Genomic DNA, 24,450 nt, shown 5'->3' with positions numbered 1-24,450 from the left:
CACGTGGGTGAAGTGGCGCGTTAAGCGTCTAAAATAGAGCCAAGTTCTTTTTTAGCGCCTGGCTACACAGGACGCACGTGAGCAGTTGGGATGAAATGATTGAATAACATGTATATGTACATTTATTTTGCACGCAACGCGGCTGGTTTAGTCACGTCTTAAAATGTTCAATAAGACTTTTAACACTACTAACTTGTTTGGGGTAAACTTGTCGTTTTTTAACTCCAAGCACAGATAGGACACATGGAAATTAATTTCCGTAGGCTTTAATCATGCAAACACTTAAAAATATATATATATATATTATGACAAGGCATGTGTGAGATTCAGTTATAATCTAATGTTCTCCATCCATGGAATTAGTCCACTGCACCACCAGGTTGGAGCTAGCATGCCATATTTTTTTTTACATATACAAAGCAACATTCCCAGAAAGTTGTGGGAAGGTTGTATACAAAATAACCATTGGACAACCGACAGCAGTGGAAAGTGTGAGCGACTGACTCACCACAGCACTGATGCTGTATGTGAATATGTGAGTGGGTGGTCAGGTTCATTCTCTTGCACGGTGAGTGGGAGAACGCCAGGTGATAACACAGCACCAGATAAGTCTGGACTCCCATCTGCGTTATGAAGTAGACACCTCCCAACTGCTAGGCATTATTTGCTCGTGGAGGAGAAGCAGGGAGGCTGTGTGTCTGAGGGAGGGGTTGGGGGAGGGTAGCCTGCTGGGTCGAATTGGCTGAGAGGTGCAAATGTCTTGCTTTCAACTTTTTCTAAACCATTCAGTTTATTTTACCATAAATTTGAACATCGTGTTCTTGGTGTCACCCTTTGGTCAATTAGGGATGTGTGATTTGCGCACACAGCAAAAAGGCTGTAAATGATCTCACATAACAGGCTTATCATGTGTACATACCACCTAAGCAGTTTTGTTATGCATACATTGAGAGAGCACAACAAACGGAATCTCTCCATGTTCTCCCTGGAGGCTGTGCTGAGTGATATTCAAACCAGAATCAACCAACCTGTCTACTGCTTCTATGGGTTCACTTACACAGGATCTTGGAGGTGGGCGACAAAATGGGCCGGTGTTGCGTCGCCTATGACGTCATAACCGTAGCAAGCTCAGTGGTTTTGACAGCCAATAAAACGAGCTGAAAGCACTCTATTCCCCGACAATCAAACTCGTACATAACACAAGTAATGGTCAAGTTCAAGACTGGACAAAGTACAGCATGTCGGTGACCAATTCAAGAACATAGGCGACTTTAGAGATACCGCGAGGGATAAGAGTGCCGTCGGGTATAACTGGTTGTGGACATACATTCTTACTGGTACATTTTTGCTATGGTTCCTTCGCTCTGCAAATAAGATGAATTATTTAGTCAACTAACCTTCAGGACGTTGTCCAGTGAGTAAATACAGCGCGTTCACTCGTGGATTAGGAAACATTTGCATGAAGGCTAATTTATCTATTAGATGTTCATCAGTCTACTCCGTTTTTGGAACAAATTGTTATAGCATAAGTAATTGATATTCCTGTGAAATGGCATAATATAATGCGGTACTGTACTATCTATATTCGTTGCATACATTGTATGTAGCCTAATATTGTATGATGATGGTTACATTATTAGCCTACAGTAAGTGCTGCAGAGCGCGCTGCATTTTCTGGCGTTGTAGATAATGACAACATTGAACGGTGTCTGTCTCTTGGGGGTTATTTACAGGCGTTTCCTGTACCTGAATTATCCTCCTCACTTTACAGATCCAATGCATTGGTTGATAGTGTTCTGGGAACCATCTGTTGACAGCACGGAACATTGAAGGTCAGTACAGTATGTTCCGTTCTTTTCACTTTAACTGACTTCTTGCAGCTTCTAACAGATCAGCATCGAATGACTTGTAGGCTGACGTTGTTTAAAATGTCTTGATTTAAGATATCAGTTTATTTTGTATGCTGTTGACTCATCATGTGTGTTACTTGCTCTTATTACATTTCCCAATGCAATGTTCCGCAGCTGCACAGGTACAGAACATCGCCGCAAATCACTTATGTGATAATGTGACTTTAGATTAGATCAAATGGTAAAAAATCTGTGTTGTAGTACTAGTCCAGGACAGAACGCGACTCGGATGAAAATCTCTCTTTGTTGCATGATTTAACATACTAGCTACAACAGCAAATGTTAGAGAGCTAAATTATCTAGATATCCTAACAATGTAACAGCATCTAGTATATTAAAACAATTATTGGATGGCAGTTTAGCACTGCAAGTACTGACTCGTGACTATAAAGGACTCGGACTTAATGTGATTTCAGGGGTAGAAATATGTTTGATGTTTTAGTACACATGTTGGGTGGCTACCAAGCAGAAATGCAACCCATGCTGATATTGGCACAATGATTCTTTCTCATTCCACCTCTAATCTTTCTAATTCAGGTCCATTGAAAAAAACGTTTCTCTAAATGTTTGTATTTTGTCTTTTCTTCTTCAATCTGTACTTTTTTACTCTGCTTCCATCCTCTCCTCCTCCCTGGCCTATAATACACTAATTCTTCCCAGAACCCCTACCCTGTGTGTTTTCCAACCTGCCTCGTCGTGAACGAGAGACCGAAAGGTGCAAAAGAGAAGGATTTTGGTGCCACTCATCTCAGTAAGAGGTTGGGTCAAAGCCAATCATGAACTGCTTTGGATCTCCCCCAGGCGAGGACGTTCCCCCCCCACGTTCCAGACGCTCCGCAAATAACATGGCCGCCAACTCAGCGACACCCCCCTCTGACAGGCGCTTCCTCATCTTCTTCGACTTTGACGAGACCATTGTGAATGAGAGCAGTGATGATGTGGTGGTGCAGGCGGCACCAGGGCAGAACCTCCCCGCCTGGCTGAAGGACACATACCGGCCGGGCCACTACAACGAGTACATGCAGCGCGTGCTGGCCTACATGGCAGAGAAGGGCGTGACCGAGAGCGCCATCCGCTCCGTCATCGAGAAGATCCCCGCCTCTCCCGGCATGCTGGCCTTGTTCCAGTTCCTCCGCCACCGCCCCCCGCAGGACTTTGAGGTGGTTCTGGTGTCTGATGCCAACACCTTCTTCATCGAGTCCTGGCTCCGCCGCGTTGGGGCCCGCCAGCTCTTCGTCAAGATCTTCACCAACCCTGCCACCTTCGACAAGGATGGCCGGCTGGTGCTGCGCCCCTTCCACTCCCACAGCTGCCTGCGCTGCCCGGAGAACATGTGCAAGCAGGTGATCTTGAGGGACTATGTGATGCGGCGTACACAGGAGCGTGGGCGTCCGTTCCAGAGGGTATTCTATGTGGGCGATGGGGCCAACGACTTCTGCCCGTCTCTGATCCTGGGGCCCCGGGACACGGCGTTTGCCCGGCGGGACTACCCCATGCACCGGCTGATCACTGAGATCCACGAGGCCAGGCCAGGGGAGTTCAAGGCTGTTACTGTGCCCTGGGCCAGTGGGGATGATGTGGTGGAGCGACTCAGGAGGCACGCAGAGGAGAAATGATTAAGCTAGGGGGTGGGTGGGGGGGGGCTGCTCACACACATACACAAATACTCACACACACACAGCAAATCACATTCCCAGATCAAATACCCTCAAAACCACATACTGACACACAATGAAAATCCACTCTACGCTCAAGAATAGAGCATGCCAATTGAACAGGCGTTTTGATATTGCCTGCGACAGTATCACACTTCCGCTCAGTCCATCTGTCTTACTCGGACTCAGCCACAGAGCTAGAGATACTGTAGTCTTTCAGTCCACCTCTTCACACTCTAGGCTTGAAGCAATCAGAAACACCAACCCAGGAAAGGCATCAACTCTGTTAGTTATTACAGGGACCTTATGCCTTAGTTGATATCCTACCAGTCAGGGCAGTATTGTCAGTCAATCTTTTAGAGGGATTGATCCTCTTATGCTGGATTGAGAGGGAAGAGGAACAAACATCATTGACTGAATAGGGGGTTCTGCAGTGATACATTTAGGACTGATGTATTACCTATATTCCTTTGTTGACTCTGAGCTCTATTGGTTTATTACAGTTTTCCTCAATTGCTAACAAGCGTCGGTCAATACTGAAGCTACTTTTTCAAAACTCTTCACACAGTCTGCATTACCAACATGCATCGTGGCCAAACAGTTCATCTCACCTCAAACCACTTCATACACGTCTCAAAATAAGCTCGTTCGACCATAACTCTGGCAGCAGTTCTCACTCAAAACACACTGACCTAAAAAAACACTAACAGGGAGCATTACATAAATGTACTTCTCTTTGAATGATTTTCCACATGAATCAGTATTTCATTATAGAATAACACCGTGACTTTATTGACTGTACTAAAGTATATGTAACAAGAATGAATCAGAAATGCAGCAATTTGTGTCAATAGCCTTTATTTTTTTCTATGTCTTTGCATATAGTCATTTACTTGTGAAGAATAAAGTTGAAACAAAAAACAAGTTCCTGAAATTCCAGGGCTGCAATAATTTCAAAAAATGTATAGTATAATCACGTACAGTACTGTGACGGTTCTAGTTCTCCCTCTCTCCTGCATTTGGCCACAAGTTCTCAACATCACATCTTACGTCTTCTCTGGCAAAGCATCTTGGGAAGTATCTTCTGGAATGTCTAATTCAACCCTGGCAGTCTTCAGGAGAAGAGTCTCCACACCCTGCATTCATGGTGTCCAGTAAGGACATCTGGTCATGTGTATGGTGGTCATAAACCTTCCACCTCCACGCAGAGGAAAACTCCTCTATGGGGTTAAGGAAGGGGGAGTGTGGAGGCAGGAATAGTACTGGCATCCTGGGATGTGCAGCAAACCAGTCTGTGACTGCAGCAGAGTGGTGGAATGTTACATTAACCCACACAACGACGGTAGGGGAGTTTCTGGCCCCTCTCTCCTCCGCTGGCACGAGTCGGTTATGCAGATTCATCCAGAAAATAAATGAGCCTCTCTGTATTGTAGGGGCCAATGAGTGGTTTATGTAACAGCAAACCATCATTGGACAGTGCTGCACACATTGATGTTAGCTCCTCTCTGGCCTGGGACTTCCACGGTTGCGGTCTGTCCAATCACATTTCTTCCCCCTGCGGCGTGTTTTTGTCAGATTGAATCCAGCTTCATCCACAAAGATGAATGTATGTGCAGTTTGCCTGGCTTCCATCTCCATGAATCTCAAACACAGTAAATCCACAGTTTTACAGTACTTTATATTATGCATAGCTGTGTATGTACCCTGTTTGGTTATTGAACAGACATCTTACCTGGATATATTGATACCAGAGTTCTTTCACCGTTTCTCTCAAAGGGTACAACTGCTTCCTCCTTATTTAACGTTTCTCTAGGACTCTTATTTTAGGTTTCTCTAGGACTCTTATTTTAGGTTTCTCTAGGACTCTTATTTTAGGTTTCTCTAGGACTCTTATTTTAGGTTTCTCTAGGACTCTGGCCATTGTCGTTGTGCTGACCGTATTCACATTCCCAAAAGTAATATTGTCTGCCAGCACTCTGTCCCGAATTTCCCACAGTTTTATTGCATTGTTGCCAATCACAATGTCAATTTCCTGCGCATCTGATAATATTCTGCCTATGCTGTGGGAGGCAACCATTGGATCCTACTGAAAAACACAAAACAAATCAATCCATTAAATGTCAGTACATGTAAAAATGTGAACATATTGTATTGTATTGTACTGTAATATATAGTTAAATTATTATTGAAGGATGCACATCTCACCTGTTGAACACTGCAGATTTGGTTGCACCCTTAAACCGGCTTCTCTCAAAGAGAGACCATGGTTTACAACATGGTCAATAATTGTGGCCCTTATCTAATCAGAGACCACCACTCTTGGTCTTCCTCTCCTTTGTCCTCTACACTGTCTCCCTCTCCCTGCCACTCTTCTTTCCCCACCAACCTGTCTTCCTTGATCCATGTTTCCAAACTAAATCATTCCGAAGCCGTCCTCTTTTGTCTGTTTAGTAACGAGCCTAAAAACAGGACACTTGGGTAGGCTTTCAGCTGAAATTGCAATCAGCTGTGTTTGGAATGATTAAATATTCTGCTGAGATTTTCTATGTTTCAATCTGGTTACTGCAGAAATGCACGACATTTGCCATCATTCTGTTTTGAATGTGTTTTTAACAGTTTTGGAAACAGTGTGTTAGCATTTGAAAACATGCTGCAAATATATAGTTTTGCAGGGGGTGGAGTACGAATGGATGCATTTTGTGTGAAAGATAATTGAAAAATGATTCACAGTTTGGTCCACATACACTTCCGTTTCGCTGACTGTGTGAAGAGTTTTGACAATGTGACTTCAGTATTGACCAATGCATGTTAGCAATTGAAAAAACTGTAACAGTCTGACTGTAACAGTCAAACTGGGTCAGTAGGGCAGTAGATCCGGTTAGTTAGTGTCCCGTTCTCTGACTATAGCCCTCTCCAGTCCACCCAATGGCATTGTCGATGCTAAATGAATGGGTGGCTATTCCAGTGTAATTCTTAAATCTTATATTATCAATAATAAATTGTGTTGTTTACTTGTTAACAGTGCTCTTTGTGAAATAGGGAATTGATGGCTGATCAGGGAAAATGTAATGTGATAACATCGCCATCTACTGGCAGACCTACAGATTGCAAGTGGAGACCAGTTTTAAAGTTTTGGAAAATAAGTTGAAATGAAACAGAAAATGTACTGTACCATATGACATAGCTATATAACTAAATATTGTCGTTTTTAAAACATGTATGTATTATTTGTGCATGTCTGTTTTTAATATGTAACACGTACTTGTACCTACATGTTCCACCACCAGCAGGAATATAAAGCCATGAACTAAACTTCTGAGTCTGTGCATTAATTGTGTCCTATCCTAACACACTAATTGCACCCCACTATATTTCTCTCTACGCATAAATTCCACTGGAAACTGTTCATTGACTAAGGCAGCAGCACAATAGGCTTGAACACCATTTAGATGGTGACTTAAAATATGACTTAGAATACTCATAATAGTCGCATACTGATTTAGAATATGCTACAAATACCTAGTTGTCTGGTTAGACTGTAAACTCTCCTTCCAGACTCACATCAAACATCTCCAATCCAAAGTTAAATCTAGAATTGGCTTCCTATTTCCCAACAAAGCATCCTTCACTCATGCTGCCAAACATACCCTCGTAAAACTGACTATCCTACCGATCCTCGACTTCGGCGATGTCATTTACAAAATAGCCTCCATTACTCTACTCAATAAATTGGATGCAGTCTATCACAGTGCCATCCGTTTTGTCACCAAAGCCCCATATACTACCCACCACTGCGACCTGTACGCTCTCGTTGGCTGGCCCTCGCTTCATACTCGTGGCCAAACCCACTGGCTCCAGGTCATCTACAAGACCCTGCTAGGTAAAGCCCTGACTTATCTCAGCTCGCTGGTCACCATAGCATCCACCTGTAGCACGCGCTCCAGCAGGTATATCTCTCTGGTCACCCCCAAAACCAATTCCTCCTTTGGCCGCCTCTCCTTCCAGTTCTCTGCTGCCAATGACTGGAACGAACTACAAAAATCTCTGAAACTGGAATCACTTATCTCACTCACTAGCTTTAAGCACCAGCTGTCAGAGCAGCTCACAGATTACTGCACCTGTACATAGCCCATCTATAATTTAGCTTAAACAACTACCTCTTCCCCTACTGTATTTATTTATTTTGCTCCTTTGCACCCCATTATTTCTATTTTTACTTTGCACATTATTTCACTGCAATCTACCATTCCAGTGTTTTACTTGCAATATTGTATTTACTTCCCCACCATGGCCTTTTTTTGCCTTTACCTCCCTTATCTCACCTCCTTTGCTCACATTGTATAAAGACTCAATTTTCTACTGTATTATTGACTGTATGTTTGTTTTACTCCATGTGTAACTCTGTGTCGTTGTATGTGTCAAACTGCTTTGCTTTATCTTATCCAGGTCGCAATTGTAAATGAGAACTTGTTCTCAACTTGCCTACCTGGTTAAATAAAGGCAGATTTGTATCTCGTTCCAGTCATCGGACACCCCAGAACTTTGCAATGATCAATGAACAATTATCAATTTCCACAACAAGCACTGAAATAATTATAATTGTGCCAACACTGCTTGAGTCCCTGTGGATTTATCCATTTTGTATTATAAGCAGGCCTAGCCTATCTAGAATATATACAGTGCCTTGCGAAAGTATTCGGCCCCCTTGAACTTTGTGACCTTTTGCCACATTTCAGGCTTCAAACATAAAGATATAAAACTGTATTTTTTTGTGAAGTCTCATAGTGCGGCGCACAATTGGCTCAGCGTTGTCCAAGGGTTGGCCGGGGTATGCCGTAATTATAAATATTAATTTGTTCTTAACTTACTTGCCTAGTTAAATTGAATAAATATTAAATAAGTAATGATTAACTTAACAGGGTGGTGAACGTGCAAGGTGATGAGCTTGATGCTCCTTTCCAATAAACATCAAGGGTCTCATTCTTGTGACATGATAATCGATGCTGGGATGCCGTTTGACAAATACAAATAATATCTATTTTAGAATAATAATCTCATAATGTAGGTAGCATACCTGCACTGTATCTGTGAGCTGTTGGTTAGAGTGCATATACCAAAACCACAGTGGACACATTTGCTGTATAACTAAAATGTTTTTGTGACAAACCCATCAGTAGAGTTGAAAATGCGATGGAAACCCATTTAACTTGTATTTTTCATTTGGTACATGTGAATTTAACAGCAAAAGTTATTTTTATGTGCACTATCTCATCAGGCACAGCCTTTTATCTGCAAAAAGTCAGTTTGATGGAAACATTTCTGATTTAAACAGATTTAATGGAAACATTTTTGGTGGGAAAATTCTCATATTATTTATGCATATTTAAAAAATATTTGCATAAAAATCTGTCATTGTTTGGAAACCTAGCTACTGATAAAATATTTTTTACTGATAAAAGGTTGTTTTTTTACAGTGTTAGTTTCATTAGCTGTTGTACAATAGGATCCAAAATATAAGAAAACATACATTTGAGAGCACTGGGCCTTTATAAAATAAACCTACAAATCCATCTAACACAGATATTGCCTTTCAGTACACAAATATCGATTCTGGGTCATCTCGCTTGTTGTTCATGTAAAATATGCGCCTGCACAAAAAATGTCGCCTGGACTCGATACTTCGGGCGCATGAACATTTTCTTCCAAATATATTAGCAAATAAAATATCTGTGGACTTTAAATGTTATATTATTTTCCTAAAACAAATCACTATATATATTGTTTTATATATATATATATATATATATATATATATATATATATATATATATATATATATATATATATATATATATTTAATGCATTTGTACTTTTACAATAATATACAATCAGGCAATGTGAAGACAGTCTACATTGTGCGTCACCTACGCTCGACGTGCGTTTGCATTGAGGGGTCCTACATGTGCATGGTTTGGAAAACAGGAGAGAAAAACATTGTGATTAGTTAAAATAATTAGGAAAATAGCGATACAAGTTTGAAACTACCGCTCGTTTTGCATATAAAGGTAACTTTAAGTGTTTTTGTGCTGATATATTCTCCAGAACAAGGTATCTACTTTATTGTAGAAAAGCGAAACATCATCCACCACAACGCAGCCTGGACGTTGGTTAGAGATGTCATTCATTCCCTATATAACCGCTATGGCTAACTAGCTAGCGACCCCACCAAAATATAGCTAACTAGCTAAGAGATTATTGTAACTACTAGATATCTGTTTTACAAAGTTGCACATTTTAGTCCTTTTTAAAGTGAACCATTGTTTTTGAGGTGTGAGTTTGATGGGTTTCTTTTTCATTATTTTCTCAACTTACCCGCCAATGCATGTAGTTTCTAACGTTAGCTAACATTAACGTGTAGTTGTGTGCGTATGTACCTGAAACGTAATACATGAACATCTGAACCAATAACACAGCGAACTAATTGCAGAGTTAAAGTAGACAACGTTCATTGGTTTGTAGCAGGTACTCTTTGCAGAAGGATAAATCATGTAGGTGGATGTGTGTGATGCAATTTTATTGCGAATCCATTATGTTTTCCTATTATGTGTCCTACCCAGTCCCTTTCACAATGGAGACGGACCTGTATGACGAGTTTGGGAACTACATTGGGCCAGAACTAGACTCTGACGAGGATGATGATCTGGAGGCAGATGACAGAGATGTGGATGAGGTTTGTTTACTGAAATCAACAGACAGCGTAGACGTTAATGCACATTACCATGCAGTCTAACAAAAAGGAAGTAGGTGTGTTTTATAATGCCTGGTCAATTCATGACATGCTTGTGTCCCTCTCTACTTTGTGAAGGCTGATGAGGATGATGAGGATGAGCCGGCTGATGCTGATGAAGATGTCCCAGGAATGGAGGTAGTTCTGCACGAGGATAAGAAATACTATCCTACAGCAGAGGAAGTGTACGGGCCGGAGGTGGAAACTTTAGTCCAGGAAGAGGATGCACAGCCCCTCACAGGTCAGACACACACACACACACACACTCTTAAGCACATGGATGCATTAATTCAGGAAGTGATAAACTGATTCACATTTTCTCTCTCTCCCCATCAGAACCCATCATCAAGCCTGTAAGAAACAAGCAGTTCACTCTGATGGAACAGGAGCTACCTTCCACTGTTTATGACATGGAGTAAGTCATTGACCGTTCACCAGTTTGACTGTTGTAAACTAGACCTGCGTCTGTCTCTCTGTCTATACTCACAAAAGGTCGATGTTTAACCCCACCTCTCCTCCTCTGCGCAGGTTCCTGGCTGACCTAATGGACAGTCCCGAGCTAATCCGTAACGTCACCCTGTGTGGCCACCTGCATCACGGCAAGGTCAAACACTCAGCAATTGACCCGCTTTAGAGCCAGACCTGGCTAGATCGTGGATGTTAGTAGCTAGGTTGTTCCCGTTATTGTGATTTTAATGGATTTGTTTATTGTCTGCAGACGTGTTTCGTGGACTGCCTGATTGAACAGACACACCCAGAGATCAGGAAGAGAGACGACATGGATGTGAGTTTACTCTCCAGCTAGACTAAAATGCCCCAAAGTTGCTGCTCTCCTTTCATCCTAATTTGGAGAAATCCTCTAACCAGTTGTAATCTGAAATACTCTGTGTATGCTGTAAGTGAGCCATTAATTCACAACATTTTCCGGTGGTATTTCAGCTCCGTTACACAGATATCCTCTTCACTGAGCAGGAGGTAAGTTGTTATTATTTTCAGAACTATGACAAGTTCTTGCAGAATTGTGCCTCTCCTGTGTAAGTGCATTGTGTTGACTCCTATGTGGTGCCGCCACAGCGAGGGGTTGGTATCAAGAGCACCCCCGTCACAATGGTTCTTCCAGACTCCAGAGGCAAATCCTTCCTCTTCAACATCATGGACACACCAGGTATGCAAATCAAAATCAAATCCAATGTTTTTGGTCGCGTACACATTTTCAGCAGATGTTATTGCGGGTGTAGCGAAATGCTTGTGTTCCTAGGAAACGTAGGGGAGATTAAAAGAGTAATCAAGGGCGGTTGATTGATATAATTTCCCGCCTCGCGGCGTGTGATGTTAAGTCGGCTGCTTTAGAAAGGCAGAGCGGGACCTCATGCCCTTTGTCGTCCCTGCAGGCCACGTCAACTTTTCGGATGAGGTGACCTCAGGCATCCGACTCTCCGACGGCATCGTGCTTTTCATCGACGCAGCAGAAGGAGTGAGTCCTCTTATTTAAATCCCCATTCGCCGCAGTGCATCTCTCTATCTTGTGTCGTCGCACTTCTATTATCAGACTTTGCTTCTGTTTAGCCTCAAGACGCAGGCTTTTGTGTTTCCACCTCTGAGGCCTGGCCCCAAAAAATCCAATGTACCATTCCTAACCCAGGCCTCTGCTCCCCTGTGTGTCTTTAGGTGATGTTGAACACAGAGCGTCTGATCAAGCACGCAGTCCAGGAGCGTCTGGCCATCACCATCTGCATCAACAAGGTGGACCGCCTCATCGTGGAGCTCAAGCTGCCCCCTACAGACGCCTACTACAAACTACGCCACATAGTGGACGAGGTCAACGCCATGCTCAGGTACTGACGTGGGGAGGGCCTGGTAACCATGGCTACGGGGCTGACACTGAGGGGTGTGGAGGAAAGGAAATATGGACTGATTTCAGATGAGAGTACGACAAGTAGCAAGCAGAGCATAGAGCATTTGTAAAGAAGATTCCATTGCAGTGTGAAACCATGATTGTGAAAACAAAACTACTAGCATTGAGATTAGCCTGTTGTTGGACAGTGTTCCAGTGTGTGCCATTGACTGGCTCCACTCTCCCCTTTCCCTCAGCACCTACTCTACAGACGAGAATCTGGTGGTGTCTCCTCTCTTGGGGAACGTGTGTTTCGCCAGCTCTCAGTACTGCGTTTGCTTCACCCTGGGCTCCTTTGCCAAGATCTACTCTGACACCTATGGTGAGACCCCCCCCCCCCTAGTTCCACACAGAGTTCCACACTTTCACTTTCTCCCACACCTCTTGATATGTGTAACTGTAAACACATTTCTGACATGACTAGACCTGGTAGGTTCTCGTTTTAACCCTGCGAATAACTGTTAAAAATTACACTGTTGTTAACCCTTCTATCTGGAGTTGCAGGTGACATCAACTACACAGAGTTTGCCAAGAGGCTGTGGGGAGACATTTACTTCAACCCCAAAACGTAAGTGGTTTTCATTCAGGGTCATTTAGACTTTTTGTCTGGTCTGTAGTGCACTACGATAACCCTGTTTTGCCTTCTCTTCTCAGGCGCAAGTTCACCAAGAAAGCCCCCACCAGTAACTCCCAGCGTAGCTTTGTGGAGTTTGTGCTGGAGCCTCTGTACAAGATCCTATCCCAGGTAAGACCCCTCTAACGCAATCATCTCCTAGAAGACAAACCGTATACGCTACAAAGCACAGATGAGTACTTTGGTGTAGACATGTCTGTTCCCTGAAAAACACACTATTCCCATGAGTCCAAAAAAGAAAAGGTGACTGCATCTCCCATAAAAGACCAGCTGTTTTTTCAGTTCCCGGTGCTCTTATTTAAAAGCTGGCGCGTTGCGACCCTGTTCGGTCATTGTCACAGAAAGGTAGCTTTGAGAAAGACGGCGAGCGAAACACGTCAGCTTATGAAATCAATCGGAGCGCCATGAATTGAATAGTGTCGTTGAGGCCTTTCCTGGGAGATGCCGTCACATTTTCTTTTTTGGACTGCATGACTTGACCCAGATGACCACCCCATTCCATAGAAGCTTTTTAAGTAGTGCTAGCACATCTAGAAATGACATTTTCCCTCTTGTCTCTCCCTCTTCTCGCTCCCAGGTGGTGGGTGACTGTGACACGTCTCTGCCTCGGGTGCTAGATGAGCTGGGCATCCACCTGGTCAAAGAGGAGCTGAAGCTCAACATCAGACCTCTACTCAGGCTGGTCTGTAAGCGCTTCTTTGGAGAGTTCACCGGTACGCACGCCATCCGCCGCCCCAGTTTCCTCTAAACCTCCACTGCCTTCTCATATACCGCTCAGTAACTGTATCTCGTGTTTAATCTTATTCACATAGTTCATTTACAGTTGAGCCATGTTTACCTTCTGCCTTTTAGAGAGGCTTAATTCTGTTGTTCGCGTTCTCATTATCGACTCTTACAGTACGTTTGCGTACAGGATGACCCGCTGTACGTGGTAACAGCGCTAGCCAGTGTATCTGCCCACAGCCTGGGACAATCAGTGGTATAATTGCACACAATGTTATGTTTCTGGTGAATGTGACAAACACGTTCATGTGAAGCCGAGCATGACCTCCCTCCCTCCTGCAGGCTTTGTGGACATGTGCGTGCAGCACATCCCCTCACCACAGGGGGGCGCCAAGAACAAGATAGAGCACAGCTACACTGGAGGACTGGACTCAGACCTGGGGGAGGCCATGGCAGAATGCGACCCTGATGTGAGTGTGACGGAGTGGGGAGAAACACAGGGGCTGTGGGTGAGAAGAGGCTCGAGCGAGACGGATGGTAGTTGTTTTCTAATAGGTGGAATCTGTTTTCAGTGTTAATCAATAGCCTCATTGCAACTGGAATCGCAATTAAGCAAGCAAGCGGGCGATTGGAATGGACTGGGAGTGAAGAAATAGATCGATCACAAACATTCCAAATGCCCTTCAGAGATCCTCTAGCCAATAATGAAGGGAGAGGCTTGAGATGTAACAAAAAGTTGCCCTCTTAGACAAGGTTAACTAAGCTTATCTATTTCCTTTTACCCTCTTTCCCTTTATCCCTTCTTTGTTGCTCGTTCTCTTTCCCCTCTTCTCTCCTCCCATCCAGGGTCCTCTGATGTGCCACACCACTAAGATGTACAGTACTGAGGACGGGGTGCAGTTCCATGCGTTCGGCCGGGTGCTGAGCGGTACCATCCAGGCGGGCCAGCCAGTCAAGGTGCTGGGCGAGAACTACACTCTGGAGGACGAGGAGGACTCGCAGGTCTGCACGGTGGGACGTCTCTGGATCAACGTCGCCAGGTAGTGAGAGTCATTGTTAATGTGCCACCTCGCGGACACATCACTTGGCCTGCGTTCCAAATGGCACTCTATTCCGTACATGGTGTACTCATTTGGACCAGAGCTTTATGGGCCCTGGTCAAAAGTAACAAGCTGACCAGACCGGACACGTCGCGAGCGTTGCAAAATAAATGTATAAATTAATGTTATTCAATTATTGCACCCACACTGCCTGCGCGCGCCGACGAGTGTCTGCGTTGCCACGGGCTAAAATAGAAGTCATTCCTATTTCTGACGCAGATCGCGATGCAAGTTGTGCCTCTCCCATCTCCTCATTGGTTTATAGAAGCAGGTACCCATGTGCCATCTCCTCATTGGTTATACTCACTTAGGTGATTGAAAGACGAACAGTTTTGCCGGTCGTTGTGGTAGTACTATGAAAGTTTAGATGCGATCACCATATAAGTTCTAAGATGAAAAAGCCTGGAAGGAGGAGAGATGACAAGAAAAGATTCGGTTGACCGTTTTATGTGTGGATTAATTGTCGGAGTAGAGGACCTTGTGCATTTCAGGTAAAATAACTCAATGTTTATATCCCAGGACAAATTAGCTAGCAACAGCAAGCTAGCTAAATAGGACAAATTAGCTAACGTGCTATTTCGGGAATAGGGGGCCAAGCATGAGTGTTCATTATAGCAAGTTGTCAGGTATGTGTTCATTAGTCTAACCCCTCTGTGTTTCTTCCCGAGTCTCTGGTCCTCAATGTTATTATAGTAATTTGGTGGGTGCTGATAATTGCCCTATTTCACATGTACAAGTGTGTATTATACACATGTGAATTGGAGATGTTTTTTTTTTGCCTATCCCAACTCCTCCTGAGATGTCATTTATATGCGATCTCTGTGTTCAGTATGAGATGTTGTCTGTCATTTACCCCAGCAGTTGTGGCTCAAACCCCTTCACGTTCTCAACCACAGGTACCAGATAGAGGTGAACCGTGTGCCTGCTGGCAACTGGGTTCTCATTGAGGGCTGTGACCAGCCCATCGTCAAGACAGCCACCATCACCGAGCCCAGAGGGAACGAGGAGGCCCAGATCTTCCGGCCGCTCAAGTTCAACACGGCGTCTGTCATCAAGATCGCTGTGGAACCAGTCAACCCGTCAGAGCTGCCCAAGATGTTGGACGGACTGCGGAAGGTCAATAAGAGCTACCCCTCCCTCACCACCAAGGTGGAGGAGTCAGGGGAACATGTTATCCTGGGTACCGGGGAACTCTACCTGGACTGTGTCATGCACGACCTGCGGAAGATGTACTCTGAGATCGACATCAAGGTCAGTTCTCTCACATGTCTCTTCACCCACCTGGAACAACAAACTACTCTTCCTGTATCGGAATTGTAACGTCTTAAACAAAATACCCTTCATGTCTAGTGTTATTCCTTGATTGGTTTTCCAATACTGAATGTCTCCCTCTCTCCTCTTTCTCCCAGGTGGCTGACCCCGTGGTGACCTTCTGTGAGACGGTAGTGGAGACGTCGTCTCTCAAGTGCTTTGCCGAGACGCCGAACAAGAAGTAAGCATCCACCATCATCTCCCATTGGGTCACCAGTGACCTAGCCTACAGTACACTAATCGACTAGTGTAGACTGTGTGCATCCCAAATGGCACCCTGTTTCCTTCTGTGGTGCACTACTTTTGACTGGTTGGAAGTAGTGCACTATATAGGGAATAGGGTGTTCTATGCGAACGCATTCTGTTTCATGTTGAGGTTAGTGTGACGTGTCTAGACCAGCTGGATGGGTGACTTGAGTGCTGTGGCTGTTTGCCCGTGTGATTGACGGCTGTGCGTTTCGGTTGACAGGAATAAGATCACCATGATTGCCGAGCCTCTGGAAAAGGGCCTGGCTGAGGACATAGAGAACGAGGTGGTGCAGATCACATGGAACAGGTACTGGACGGACACACACAACTGCACACCGCCTATTCATAAAAATAATTCACCTGCTGTAACCTCCTACCTGTCCACGTGTCAGTGTCTCAACCCAAACAGACACCTGTCTTGACAATACCTTGAGGCCTATCCTCCTATCCGCAGCTGTAGCCCAGTGTGTGTGTGTGTTTTGGAAGTGGGCAGTGTCCGGCCAGCTGTATGCTGCTCATCTGTGAACCCATCTGGGCCTGGCATTGCCCACGTGAGCCACGGTGCCAAGGCAGTGACACACTAACTTGACATCCGATTAAGCAAACTCTGTCCCCTCTGTTCTTCTTCCTGTCACCCCCCCCCCACCACACACTAATCCATCCTGTTGTTTAATCCCTGGTTCCAGGAAGAAGCTGGGAGAGTTTTTCCAGACCAAGTATGACTGGGATCTGCTAGCTGCCAGGTCTATCTGGGCCTTTGGGCCCGACACCACCGGGCCTAACATCCTGGTAGATGACACCCTGCCTTCTGAGGTGAGACCAGGGCTCTGGGGTTGGGCGTGGGTAAGGCTGGACTAGTGGTGGTGTTGCGTGGAGGGCTGGTGGTCTTGGGGTCATCCTGGGCTGAGGTGGGTTGGGCAGGCTTGGGCTCTGGGGTCAGCCTGCCTTTCTCTAGGCCAAACTGTAAACAGATGGAGTGTGTGTTGGAGTGATTCAGAATGACTGCTCTCTAGCAGACGTGTGAAAATGTATCGATGGATGTGTCAGTGTGTTTGGCCCTCTGACACCGGTGTGATCGTGGTGACATTGACCCATTGAGTGGCACGGACAGCGGTGCCCGGTCATCGGGCGCAACCACCTGTCTTTTTATTTTTGTGTGTTATGCCACCTGGAAGTCAAGGAAATATTATGATCAATGAGAACACTCAATCTCTCCATAGTGATCTTTGATTATGACACTGAATCGCACTGTAGGGTGTAATGAAGGCAATAATGTGTCCACTTGTATTCAGCCATGTGCAGCTTTGCATGAGGGATATGTCTCCAGATAGTTGACGGTGTGTTGTTGTGTGCAGGTGGACAAGGCTCTGCTGGGCTCGGTTAAGGACAGCATCGTCCAGGGCTTCCAATGGGGCACCAGGGAGGGGCCTCTGTGTGACGAACGTAAGTGTCTTACCACTCTTTATCACTCACTCACCATCACCTAACAGCTAAACTCAGCAAAAAAAAGAAACGCCCCTTTTTTCAGGACCCTGTTTTTCAAAGATAATTTGTAAAAATCCAAATAATATCACTGATCTTCATTTGTAAAGGGTTTAAACACTGTTTCCCATGCTTGTTCAATGAACCACAAACAATTAATGAACATGCACCTGTGGAACAGTCGTTAAGACACTAACAGCTTACAGACGGTAGGCAATTAAGGTCACAATTATGAAAACTTAGGACACTAGAGGCCTTTCTACTGACTCTGAAAAACACCAAAAGAAAGATGCCCAGGGTCCCTGCTCATCTGTGTGAACGTGCCTTAGGCATGCTGCAAGGAGGCATGAGGACTGCAGATGTGGCCAGGACAATAAATTGCGATGTCTGTACTGTGAGACACCTAAGAGAGAGCTACAGGGAGACAGAACGGACAGCTGATCGTCCTCGCAGTGGCACACCACGTGTAACAACACCTGCACAGGATCGGTACATCCGAACATCACACCTGCGGGACAGGTACAGGATGGAAACAACAACTGCCCGAGTTACACCAGGAACGCATAATCTCTCCATCAGTGCTCAGACTGTCCGTAATAGGCTGAGAGAGGCTGGACTGAGTGCTTGTAGGCCTGTTGTAAGGCAGGTCCTCACCATCACCGGCAACAACGTCGCCTATGGGCGCAAACCCACCGTCGCTGGACCAGTCAGTACTGGCAAAAAGTGCTCTTCACTGACGAGTCGCGGTTTTGTCTCACCAGGGGTGATGGTCAGAATTGTGTTTATCGTCGAAGGAATGAGCGTTACACAGAGGGCTGTGCTCTGGAGCGGGAACGATTTGGAGGTGGGGGGGGGGGGGGGTCCATCATGGTCTGGGGCGGTGTGTCACAACATCATCGGACTGAGCTTGTTGTCATTGCAGGCAATCTCAAAGCTGTGCGTTACAGGGAAGACATCCTCCTCCCTCGTGGTACCCTTCCTGCAGGCTCATCCTGACATGTCCAGCATGACAATGCCACCACGCACAGAACGAGCAGTATGGCTGATTTCCTGCAAGACAGGAATGTCAGTTTTCTGCCATGGCCAGCAAAGAGCCCGGATCTCAATCACGTTGAGCACCTCTGGGACCTGTTTGATCGGAGAGTGAGGGCTAGGGCCATTCCCCCTAGAAATGTCCGGGAACTTGCAGGTGCTTTGGTGGAAGAGTAGGGTAACATCTTACAGAAAGAACTGGCAAATCTGGCGCAGTCCATGAAGAGGAGATGCACTGCAGTACTTAATGCAGCTAGTGGCCACACCAGATACTGACTGTTACTTTTGATTTTGAGGCCCCCCCCGCCCCCCTTTGTTCAGGGACACATTATTCCATTTCTGTTAGTCACATGTCTGTAGAACTTGTTCAGTTTGTCTTATGTTCATACTAGAGGTCGACGGATTAATCGGAATGGCCGATTAATTAGGACCGATTTCAAGTTTTCATAATCGGTAATCGGCATTTTTGGACACCGATTATGGCCGGTTACATTGCACTCCACGAGGAGACTGCGTGGCAGGCTGACTACCTGTTATGCGAGTGCAGCAAGGAGCCAAGGTAAGGTGCTAGCTAGCATTAAACTTATCTCGTAAAAAACAATCAATTTTAACATAATCACTAGTTAACTACACATGGTTGATGATATTACTAGTTTATCTAGCTTGTCCTGTTAATTTATCATTGAATTACAGCCTACTTCGCCAAACGGGTGATTTAAAAAGCGTATTTGCGAAAAAAGCACTGTCGTTGCACCAATGTGTACCTAACCATAAACATCAATGCCTTTCTTAAAATCAATACACAAGTATATATTTTTAAACCTGCATATTTAGTTAATATTGCCTGCTAACATGAATTTCTTTTAACTAGGGAAATTGTGTCACTTCTATTGCGTTCTGTGCAAGTAGAGTCAGGGTATATGCAGCAGTTTGGGCCGCCTGGCTCGTTGTGAACTGCGTGAAGACCATTTCTTCCTAACAAAGACTGTAATTAATTTGCCAGAATTGTACATAATTATGACATAACATTGAAGGTTGTGCAATGTAACAGCAATATTTAGACTTATGGATGCCACCCATTAGATAAAATACGGAACGGTTCCGTATTTCACTGAAAGAATAAACGTTTTGTTTTCGAAATTATAGTTTCCTGATTTGACCATATTAATGACCTAAGGCTCGTATTTCTGTGTGTTATTGTGTTATAATTAAGTCTATGATTTGATAGAGCAGTCTGACTGAGCAGTGGTAGGCAGCAGCAGGCTCATAAGGATTCATTCAATTAGCACTTTCCGACATTTGCCAGCAGCCCTTCACTGTGCTTAAAGCATTGCGCTGTTTATGACTTCAAACCTATCAACTCCCGAAATTAGGCTGGCAATACTAAAGTACCTATTAGAACATCCAATAGTTAAAGGTATATGAAATACAAATGGTATAGAAAGAAATAGTCCTATAATAACTACAACCTAAAACTTCTTACCTGGGAATATTGAAGACTCATGTTAAAAGGAACCACCAGCTTTCATATGTTCTCATGTTCTGAGCAAGGAACTTAAACGTTAGCTTTTTTACATGGCACATATTGCACTTTTACTTTCTTCTCCAACGCTGTGTTTTTGCATTATTTAAACCAAATTGAACATGTTTCATTATTTATTTTAGACTAAATTGATTTTATTGATGTATTATATTAAGTTAAAATAAGTGTTCATTCAGTATTGTTGTAATTGTCATTATTACAAATATATTTATATATATATATATATAAAAATCCGCTGATTAATCTGTATCGGCTTTTTTTGGTCCTCCAATAATCGGTATCGGCGTTGAAAAATCATAATCTGTCGACCTCTAGTTCATACAAATATTTTCACATAGAAAATAAACGCAGTTGACAGTGAGAGGACGTTTCTTTTTTTGCTGAGTTTATATATCCCCTCCCTAGCTATCAGAAACGTGAAGTTTAAGATCCTGGATGCGGTCATAGCGCAGGAGCCTCTACACAGAGGAGGAGGACAGGTCATCCCCACAGCCAGGAGAGTGGTGTACTCTGCCTTCCTCATGGTGAGATCATCCCCCTCTCTCTCCCTCCCTCACCTTCTCCTTTCTTCCAAATGTCATTAACTCTCACTCCCTTTTGTTTCCTATCCTTTTTCTCCTGAGTCTTTCTGCGGAGTTTCATTACCTTGATTGAAGTGCTGATTTCTTCACTTTCTTTTTTTGGTGATCGCTTCCCTCTTTCAAGGGTTTTCTCCTTTTTTTGTTGGTTCCTTGCATCCCTCCATCATTGCCCGCCTCTCAACTTCTCTTCTCTCTGACTTTCTCCTCTGTTCTTTCCTCCCCTGTCCTCTATCTTCTCTGGCTCTCCCTCCTGCCATCCTCTGGTTCTCCTACTGGCTGTGCCAATTACTGTCCCTCTCCTGTCCCTTCCAGGCCACCCCCAGGTTGATGGAGCCCTATTACTTTGTCGAGGTCCAGGCCCCAGCTGACTGTGTGTCTGCTGTGTACACAGTACTGGCCAGACGGAGGTGAGCCCCGCAAACCACTAAATAACGATGTCTCCTCTGTACCATCCCAATTACCCCACCCATAACTTCTTGACTGGCGTTTTTAAACCTTCACCTGGAAAGTTGAACGTGGAAATATTGTGCTGATTGCTCAGATGTGGTGTTTTTTGTTGTTGTTTTCTTTGTTACAATTCTATCTGCTGTGTTTTTGTGTTGTGGCACAGAGGTCATGTGACCCAGGACGCCCCCATCCCCGGGTCTCCCCTCTACACAATCAAGGCCTTCATCCCGGCCATCGACTCGTTTGGCTTCGAGACTGACCTGAGAACACACACACAGGGCCAGGCCTTCTCCCTGTCCGTCTTCCACCACTGGCAGGTAGGATCACACGGACGGACACACACACAGACATGTGCCCTCTTTCTTTATGCCCACGCTCGGACACAATGATGCCAGAGTCACGAACCTCGCACTCATGCCAGCCACTCTGAGTAAATTGGTTTGGATGCTGACTAGAAGGGTGTTGAGTCAGCAGCTATTGTGTACACTACAGTTGTCTCTCCCTCTCCCCCCGTGTCGCGTGTCTCTCCCTCTCCTCCTCTTTGGCTGTGTCAGGCAAAATGAATTTGCTCCCCTCGCCCTCATTTTCCCCAGCCTGCTTCTCTCCTCTAGTCTTCCCTCTTCTGTAAACTGAAAGGCAGGCTGTTCCTCCTCAGTAGCGTGATCATCACCCCCTCCCAGGGTGTGGTGTGGTGTGACGCCGTTTAACGGCCCTGCTCCATCTGTTCATTGGGCTGCAGACGCTCCATTGATTTTCCTCCCGTTCAATCTTTTCCCCCGCAGGCCTGGGGTTTTGTTACAGCACAGTCCTCGTATTTGTCCCAGATGGCACCCTACTCCCTATTTAGGCTAGTGCACCAATTGACCATTGACCAGGGCCCATAGGGCTAAATAGGGAATATTCTGCCATTTGGGATTGAAAGCCCCACACGGAGGAGGGAGTAAGGGATTGCAGAGTTGGCGAAACAGCCCCTTGCCTGATTTGGGGCTGAGATTCAGCCCCCCCCCCCTGCTCTCCCTCCAACAGACATGTAACATTTACACATGAGAACAGGATTGAGGTGTCGGTGAAGATGATAGGTTTAAATAATCATTTTAAAACGCCATTCTACTCAGGACTAATGTGCTAACGTCGCAGCGATGAAGAGCGCGAGACGGAGTGACGTGACAAGGCGCTGCCGTGTTAGTTTTGGCTGGCTGACGGTGACAGTAAATCCCCCCGACTCAGTGACATAGAGAACGCTGGCTAACTAGTAGAGAATGAATTGCGTATTTGAGTGGCGAAATGTTTTAAGAACCGTGTTGGTGACTATTATAGGAGACCTCTGCTCAGGTTTCAGCTTCTGTGTGTCTAGTTGTCAGTGTGTATCATAATGTGTGGAATTTCTCAAACTGAAATTGTCCTTTTCTTTTGAACCCTCGCCTGACCCCTGTTTCTTCTCTCTCCTCTCCCCCCAGATTGTCCCTGGTGACCCCCTGGACAAGAGCATCGTGATCAGGCCGCTGGAGCCCCAGCCTGCCCCTCACCTGGCCAGAGAGTTCATGATCAAGACCCGCCGGCGCAAGGTACGTATACTGCCCACCCCCCTTCACCATGTCTGGGGGAAGGTGTGCCTTTAAGTATGTACTGTTGCCTATTGACCCGGCACATCACGACCATGTGACTGACTTGACTCCCTGGTTTCCATGCCAGGGTCTGAGTGAGGATGTGAGCATCAGCAAGTTCTTCGACGACCCTATGTTGTTGGAGCTGGCCAAGCAGGACGTGGTGCTCAACTACCCCATGTGAGGTGTCGGGAGACGGGGAGACAACGGCCGGGGTGCTCCCCTCCTCCACCAGCACCACAAGCAACATCGTATGGGACTCAAAACCCCACTGAGGTGGGTTGGACAGTGTCACAGAGGGATGCAGGGTCTGCCGGTTTTGTTTCCTGCCTCCATATTGGCGATTTATGTGGACTTTGTTAACCAGGTGAGGTCACTTACCCTCATCATTAAGTTAATCAATGAAGCACTGATATGGAACCCGACAGACCCTGGAATCTCCTGTTAAGACTTCGCCCACCCGTGCTCTCCTTCTAAGAGGGACTTTTTATTATGATATAACGGCATCTACGGTTGTAGGGGTTGGCGTGATGTGGGATAGCATCGTCTCTGACACCTCTCGTCATCAGCGCAATGAGTAATACTGCTGAGGTGTTTCCTCTCATCAATGTCTTGTGCTTATTTTTTTTACATGTATAAATTCCCAAATATTTTGTAGATGTAAGATGACTTGAAAGCAGGCTTGTGTGTTTGATGGGTTTTTAAAAACTTTGAAATTGGATGTCTTGCGTCTGGTCTTGGCCTGTTTTGAGTCAAATAAAAAATATGCCCGTGAAATTAGTTTTATTTGGATCCATAACCAACTGAGGTAACTTTATTTTCTTCACTTCCTTCCAGGTGTTTAGTTTGGTTCACATTCAGGGTCCTTTTCTGAAGTTACTGTATGTACCTCGGCGTGTTGCACTGTATGTATATGGGCGGTGGTGTTCAGCAGAAGTGGGCGTGTTCAGTGCGTAGCACCATATTGAAGCACAGGCGTCCGTGTGAATGATTGGCATGTCTGTTTGGGGTGCTGTGTGGGCCGTGACTGATGGACAGGCCTCTGGATTGGGATAGGCAGGCACGGAAGATGGATGTCGGGACCAGGGTCACATGCACCGCAAGTGTGCTGCCTTGTGCTGGAGCACAAAGCCTCTATCTTAGAATGTGAGGAATCACAGAAAGTCTCCTCAACTGTGTTGGAGGTGAAGGTCCAAGGCCCCTCCCCGTAAGGACCTTCTCCAGTGGGTTTTGAGAAGGAATCGAGCACAGGTTGAGAAAGATAGCATGACGGGAGAAAGAAGGTAAAACAAATGGTTGAAAGGTAGCATGACGGGAGAAAGAAGGTAAAACAAATGGTTGAGAAAGGTAGCATGACGGGAGAAAGAAGGTAAAACAAATGGTTGAGAAAGGTAGCATGACGGGAGAAAGAAGGTAAAACAAAAGGACAGACTGATGGTTTTATTGCTGACTGCGCCTCTTGGTGCCCTGATGATAAATGTTAAAGTACAGTTGTATG

The 24,450-nt window shown here is 45.1% G+C and overlaps 2 protein-coding genes across 6 annotated transcripts; both read left to right on the top strand.

Annotated features, from left to right (window-relative positions):
* The first annotated feature begins 1,141 nt into the window (after positions 1 to 1,141).
* On the top strand, positions 1,142 to 6,877 carry LOC110485158 (probable phosphatase phospho1). Of its 5 annotated transcripts, XR_005035527.1 has the most exons (4): positions 1,142 to 1,337; positions 1,772 to 1,832; positions 2,571 to 5,368; positions 5,417 to 6,877. XR_005035527.1 is itself a non-coding variant. In XM_036940927.1 (3 exons), the coding sequence occupies exon 3, from the start codon at positions 2,687 to 2,689 to the stop codon at positions 3,524 to 3,526; it is 840 nt and encodes a 279-aa protein (XP_036796822.1). In that variant the 5' UTR covers positions 1,142 to 1,337; positions 1,772 to 1,832; positions 2,571 to 2,686; the 3' UTR covers positions 3,527 to 6,877. The 5 variants fall into 5 exon arrangements, 4 of the variants coding, with proteins under 4 accessions (XP_036796822.1, XP_036796824.1, XP_036796825.1 ...); XM_036940927.1 differs by having other exon boundaries at positions 2,571 to 6,877; XM_036940929.1 differs by having other exon boundaries at positions 1,158 to 1,337; positions 2,712 to 6,877.
* A 2,596-nt stretch (positions 6,878 to 9,473) lies between these two features.
* On the top strand, positions 9,474 to 23,729 carry eftud2 (elongation factor Tu GTP binding domain containing 2). Its single transcript, XM_021557663.2, has 26 exons — positions 9,474 to 9,630; positions 10,183 to 10,295; positions 10,431 to 10,593; positions 10,689 to 10,767; positions 10,881 to 10,956; positions 11,071 to 11,136; positions 11,292 to 11,327; positions 11,427 to 11,517; positions 11,744 to 11,826; positions 12,021 to 12,187; positions 12,444 to 12,568; positions 12,751 to 12,814; positions 12,901 to 12,991; positions 13,458 to 13,593; positions 13,946 to 14,073; positions 14,450 to 14,643; positions 15,600 to 15,954; positions 16,113 to 16,195; positions 16,484 to 16,570; positions 16,950 to 17,076; positions 17,619 to 17,706; positions 20,726 to 20,844; positions 21,214 to 21,308; positions 21,512 to 21,665; positions 22,806 to 22,913; positions 23,041 to 23,729. Exons 2-26 carry the CDS (start codon positions 10,194 to 10,196, stop codon positions 23,134 to 23,136), a joined length of 2,913 nt encoding a protein of 970 aa, XP_021413338.1. The 5' UTR covers positions 9,474 to 9,630; positions 10,183 to 10,193; the 3' UTR covers positions 23,137 to 23,729.
* Positions 23,730 to 24,450: the final 721 nt, after the last annotated feature.

This window comes from Oncorhynchus mykiss, chromosome 13 (genome assembly GCF_013265735.2).
Source record: "Oncorhynchus mykiss isolate Arlee chromosome 13, USDA_OmykA_1.1, whole genome shotgun sequence".
Lineage (NCBI taxonomy): Eukaryota > Metazoa > Chordata > Actinopteri > Salmoniformes > Salmonidae > Oncorhynchus > Oncorhynchus mykiss.
Note: the sequence above shows the minus strand (reverse complement) of the source record. Positions and strands in the feature narration are given on the sequence as shown.